We start from the raw sequence: 6,000 nt of genomic DNA on the forward strand, positions 1-6,000 counted from the left end.
CATATCTGCACAGAGCGTTTTCAGTGTTTTCTGGCCAACATGCTTGACATTGACAACATTTTGAAGACAACATCCTTGAGGTTTCAGAAGGAAAAGCTGACCATTGGAGAATGTAAAGATGAACTCATGGTGGCCATTGGACAGTTCACACTTCTGCTTGATGGTGAAGGTCACTACAGGACACAAACTGTTCTGATGCTGATGCAGACACAGACAAGACAGACTTACTCAGGGGGTTAATTGAACAGTTTGAAATCAGATATGAGTCCATCAAGTCATGTGATCATTTCTTGGTATTTGATTCCTCTTCGTGGACTTAGGAAATGCAAGACCTCCATCGTTTTGGCAACACAACAGTTTGCAGCATTCTTCAGAAATATGAGGTCACCTTGCAACTTGACAGACACCACTGTGAGAGAATGGATGCACTTAAAGCAGGCAGGAAAATGCTTATGGTGCTATCACACCAAACACGAACGATCGCGCTATTCGTGCGAATATGGACGCGAGAATGTTTTGTGTTTGCTCGCTCTAATGATTCTATTTGCGTTTGGTGTGAACGCACCATTAGAAGCCTCCTCCGTGTATGACTTGGTTCGAATAGTAAATACAAGGAACCCAGATGTGTACTCCAACATCAACAAGGTGGTTCAACTGTCTCTTACACTGCCTTTAAGCAGTGCAGCTTGTGAGAGGGGATTCTCACATCTCAACATTATAAAAACCAAGTACAGCTCTCGTTTGTCAAATGCTCGTCTCTCAGCCCTGATGCACAGAGACATTTAACCCAAAGCCAGCTGTCGATCTGTGGATGGAGACAGCTAATGGGAGGCTGAGCCAGGGACAGGGAGATGCATCTGTAGCATCTTCATCATCTACCATGCAGGAAACTGAAGCAGAGGACAGTGGGGGCGACACTGAGGAGGACACTGAGGAAGACTGTACCTGAGTAACTCACTAAAAAATGATGTGCACCCTTGCTTATTACCATATCTTATGATGAATTGTCTTACCTTGTAAAAGAGGAGGATGAAGTTTATTGCAAAGGCCACAAACAGAGCGAGCATCCTCATGTTGTAGAAGTTTCTGGCAAAGTAATTCTGCAGGAGACAAAAAGACCTGGAGCTCAGTTCTCTCTGGTGTTACAGACAGGTCAAAATATCCCTTTAACATATTCATGATGTTCACGTTCATGTATTCACACAGAAACATCTGTACACTTTAATATCTATCTTTCTCCCTGAGTGGGAGCTGTGAGCTGGAGTCCATTCTAATTCAATCTATAGTTGCAACAGGCAGCTGGTAGTTTTGTAAATAAATGCCATTCATCAATGTGTGCACATACACTTCATGCCAGTCCTGTGAAAGTCAGGGCCCCAGTTTGTCCCCCCATCTAAGGAGTCTGGTTCTGCACTCATCTGTACTTGAGCTGACTCTGAGCAGGGATGAAGATAAAGAAACTAAAGGACAGTTGTAGTACCAGCAGCTTCCTCTGGTAGGCGATGATCTTCTTGAGGACAGCAGACTCCTGCAGGTCCGGTTCATCAGACTTTGAGGTGTGGTGTCGTCTCACTTTGGGTTTCTCCTTCTCCTTCTTCTCTTGTTTCTCCTGTTTCTCTACAACCCTGAAAACACACAATCATTAGAGCTTATCATGTACACACAAACACACACTCTCAGCTTGGTGTGTTCACAGGCATCGGTCCCAGTGCTATGTTCTTTATGACAGGAAAATAAACCCACTCTGATGTTTCTTCAGGTTCAGTTTGTGTGTCTGCTGTTTCCTTCTCCTCACAGGAAGAACTCTTCGACTGAAACACAAAAACACATCCACACCAGTGAGGGAGATTTTAGATCCTGCACAGAAACACACTTCAACAAAACACAAATACTGAAAAGAAAGGAAATGAAAGGGATGTTTCAGGTTTCCTGTCTTTATAGTGCTCGTCAGAAGTGGGCGGGACTTAAAATGTGTACAGACATGACATCGCAAACTCACATGCACCAATCAGGATTGTGTTACCCAGAATCTGAGACTGCGTTCACACCTGTAGCTGGTTCTCTTTGATCTGATTGTTCAGATTATGGCTCTGATGGTTTTGATGGCTCTGATGGTTTTGATGGCTCTGATGGTTTTGATGGTTCTGATGGTTCTGATGGTTTTAATGGCTCTGATGGTTTTAAGGGCTCTGATGGTTTTTATGGCTCTGATGGTTTTAACGGTCCTGATGGTTTTGATTGCTTTGATGGTTTTTATAGCTCTGATGGTTTTTATGGCTCTGATGGTTTTAATGGCTCTGATGGTTTCGATAGCTAGTTTTTATGGCTCTGATGGTTTTAATGGTTCTGATGGTTTTGATTGCTCTGATGGTTTTAATGGTCCTGATGGTTTTGATTGCTCTTGATGGTTTTTATAGCTCTGATGGTTTTGATAGCTAGTTTTTATGGCTCTGATGGCTCTAATAGTTCTGATGGTTTTGATTGCTCTGATGGTTTTAATGGTCCTGATGGTTTTTATTGCTCTGATGGTTTTTATAGCTCTGATGGTTTTTATGGCTCTGATGGTTTTAATAGCTCTGATGGTTTCGATGGCTCTGATGGTTTTTATGGTTCTGATGGTTTTGATGACTCTGATGGTTTTTATGGTTCTGATGGTTTTTAGGGTTCTGATGGTTTTGATGGCTCTGATACTTTTGATGGCTCTGAGGTTTTTCATGACTCTGATGGTTTTAATAGTTCTGATGGTTTTTATGGCTCTAATGGTCTTGGTAAATTGAATGGTTCCAATAAATCCTCTGTTTTAGTGATCAGTTCGGACTGACATGAGGCTCCTGATGGCCACCTTTGTTTATTGATCCTGGATCTATGGACCACTATAAAAAGACCGAAATGAAATGTACTCCAACAAATGTAAAGAAATTGAGTCTGACCTGATGCCTCCGTCTGAGCTCTGGGGGTGGCGTTGTGGGCGGGGCCATTGTTGGTGCTGGGGCTGGGGGAGTCGGGGAAGGCACAGGGGAGTTGAGCAGCTCAGTAAGGCTGGCATTGGGGTTGTGGGGGGTAATCTTATACTGCCCCCCCTCTCTCCTTAGGTCCAGTCCAAAGATGTCAGACAGCAGCTCAGTGTCACTAGTGTTCACCGCAAGGTCCGCTAGGTCCTCCTGGGGGGAGGGTCTTTTCTCCCGATCCTCCCCCTCCCCTCTCACCTCGTCCTGAGTGGGGTCAGGCATGTTGGCGAGCAGCTCAGACACCTGTAGGGGGAAGCAGGTTCAACATTTCAGAAACAGCTCGCACTTTGGTCAGTTTCTGTTTCAGCAGTATGAGTGGTCACCTTGATGGTCTTGGCCCCCTCCACAAGACCTCCACCCATGAAGCTGTTGTAGAAGATCCTGCAGAAACCCCGAGCCACACTGAAGGCCATGTGGAGCAGACCCAGCAGCACAGACAAGTAGAAGGCCATGAAGGTGGTTACCATGTCCTTCACCGTCATGTTCTTGATCTTCTTCATCTGCTTCTTCACACTCTTCATTGACAGAACCTGAACAGAGGAAGAGTAAAACCAGTAAGAACCTGAACAGAGGAAGAGTAGAACCAGTAAGAACCTGAACAGAGGAAGAGTAGAACCAGTAAGAACCTGAACAGAGGAAGAGTAGAACCAGTAAGAACCTGAACAGAGGAAGAGTAGAACCAGTAAGAACCTGAACAGAGGAAGAGTAGAACCAGTAAGAACCTGAACAGAGGAAGAGTAGAACCAGTAAGAACCTGAACAGAGAAAGAGTAGAACCAGTAAGAACCTGAATAGAGGAAGAGTAGAACCAGTAAGAACCTGAACAGAGGAAGAGTAGAACCAGTAAGAACCTGAACAGAGGAACCAGTAAGAACCTGAACAGAGGAAGAGTAGAACCAGTAAGAACCTGAACAGAGAAAGAGTAGAACCAGTAAGAACCTGAACAGAGAAAGAGTAGAACCAGTAAGAACCTGAACAGAGGAAGAGTAGAACCAGTAAGAACCTGAACAGAGAAAGAGTAGAACCAGTAAGAACCTGAACAGAGGAAGAGTAGAACCAGTAAGAACCTGAACAGAGGAAGAGTAGAACCAGTAAGAACCTGAACAGAGGAAGAGTAGAACCAGTAAGAACCTGAACAGAGGAAGAATAGAACCAGTAAGAACCTGAATAGAGGAAGAGTAGAACCAGTAAGAACCTGAACAGAGGAAGAGTAGAAACAGTAAGAATCTGAACAGGGACAGGAGAAGACCAGTGAAAACCTGAACAGAGACAGGGGAGAACCAGTAAGAACCTGAGCAGGCAGAGGAGAAACTGAAGGAGAACCAGTAAGAGTCTGAAAATGGGCAAACAAGAATCAATGAGAACCTGAACCAACAGAAGAGAACCAGTGAGAACCTGAAAAGAAATGATAGAACCAGTTACTGTTGTTGTATCTGTTTTTGTATCTGTTGTTGTATCTGTTGCTGTATGTTGTTGTTGTATCTGTTGCTGTATCTGTTGCTGTATGTTGTTGCTGTATGTTGTTTTTGTATGTTGTTGTTGTATGTTGTTGCTGTATGTTGTTTTTGTATGTTGTTGCTGTTTTTGTTCTGGTTTCTGTTGCTGTGTCTGTTGCTGTGTGTTGTTGTATGTTGTTGCTATATGTTGTTTTTGTATGTTGTTTTTGTATGTTGTTTTGTATGTTGTTTTTGTATGTTGTTTTTGTTCTGGTTTCTGTTGCTGTGTCTGTTGCTGTGTGTTGTTGTATGTTGTTTTTGTATGTTGTTTTTGTATGTTGTTTTTGTATGTTTTTGTTGTATTTGCTCTGGTTTCTGTTGCTGTGCCTGTTGCTGTATGTTGTTGTTGTATATTGTTTTTGTATGTTGTTTTGTATGTTGTTTTTGTATGTTGTTTTGTATGTTGTTTTTGTATGTTGTTTTTGCTCTGGTTTCTGTTGCTGTGTCTGTTGCTGTATGTTGTTGTTGTATGTTGTTCTGTATGTTGTTGCTGTATTTGTTCTTGTTTCTGTTGATATGTCTGTTGCTGTATCTGTTGCTGTATTTGTTTTGGTTTCTGTTGTATCTGCCTTTCCCCTTGATCAGCATCATGATGTAGCGCAGAGCTTACAGAGCCATGTGTTTTATTTGTTGCTGTGTTTGTTGCTGTATGTTGTTGCTGTATGTTGTTGTTGTATGTTGTTGCTGAATGTTGTTACTGTATTTGTTCTGGTTTCCGTTGCTGTATCTGCCTCTCACCTTGATCAGCATCATGACATTGTAGCGCAGAGCTAACAGAGCCATCCGGACAGTGGTGACGGAGAAGAAGCCCATCTCTGGACTCTCCTCATCAGGTTTCTCTCGCTCACTGTCTTCTTTGACGGCTGATCTCTCTCCGGCGTCGGACATCTGAGCAGCGAGCTGCATTTCAAAGATGGTGTCCTCACAGAAGTTGACAAACAGCTCCATCTTCTCCTTCTCCCCTCCTTCGTTCACAACGTCAAAGATGAACTGGCGCTTTGACTCTTTCACCTGAGAGCAGGAAAAATAAGGAACTGTTCTTATTGCTGTACTGTGAAACTTGAAATATGATCTGCAGCACCATGCATACCTGAGGTTTCTCCCACTGAGTCCTGCTGGACTCGCTGATCTCGAAGTAGACCCTCTCGATGCGTTTAGCGCTGCCCATGATCTCAATGCGTCCCAGGTAAGGCTGGAAGTAGTTAAGGACACTGTCGGCCAGCTCCAGGAAGGTCTGCAGTCGGGTGTCATGAGGCATGTGCTCTGACAGGTTGGTCAGCAAGACGGCAACATTAAAGCCAATGTCCTGAAAAGTGCAGGTCCAGATTAAGGTCATTGTGGTCTACTGAAGTCAAACGTTTATCATTAAGGTTTAACACTGAGAAACAAATGATGTGTGGGGTTCATGTTCCTGAAGTGGATTTGTTATCTGCAGCACAGATAACACATTACAGTAGAGCACACTGTGTAACATTACCAGCTTTTTGTGTTATAAGT

General features: G+C 43.5%; 1 protein-coding gene across 1 annotated transcript in view; it reads right to left on the reverse strand.

Annotated features, from left to right (window-relative positions):
• ryr2a (ryanodine receptor 2a (cardiac)) overlaps nt 1-6,000 on the reverse strand; it is a 118,809-nt gene that overhangs the window by 25,917 nt on the left and 86,892 nt on the right. The window contains exons 78-85 of the mRNA XM_034708408.1: nt 5,594-5,809; nt 5,242-5,514; nt 4,373-4,402; nt 3,332-3,538; nt 2,931-3,251; nt 1,744-1,811; nt 1,481-1,625; nt 1,014-1,100 (exon numbers count right to left, since the gene is read on the reverse strand). Of these exons, the coding sequence (XP_034564299.1) occupies nt 1,014-1,100; nt 1,481-1,625; nt 1,744-1,811; nt 2,931-3,251; nt 3,332-3,538; nt 4,373-4,402; nt 5,242-5,514; nt 5,594-5,809 (1,347 nt within the window). The remainder of the gene's footprint in view (nt 1-1,013; nt 1,101-1,480; nt 1,626-1,743; nt 1,812-2,930; nt 3,252-3,331; nt 3,539-4,372; nt 4,403-5,241; nt 5,515-5,593; nt 5,810-6,000) is intronic.

The sequence above is a fragment of the Notolabrus celidotus genome, chromosome 18, assembly GCF_009762535.1.
Source record: "Notolabrus celidotus isolate fNotCel1 chromosome 18, fNotCel1.pri, whole genome shotgun sequence".
NCBI classification, from domain to species: Eukaryota; Metazoa; Chordata; class Actinopteri; order Labriformes; family Labridae; genus Notolabrus; species Notolabrus celidotus.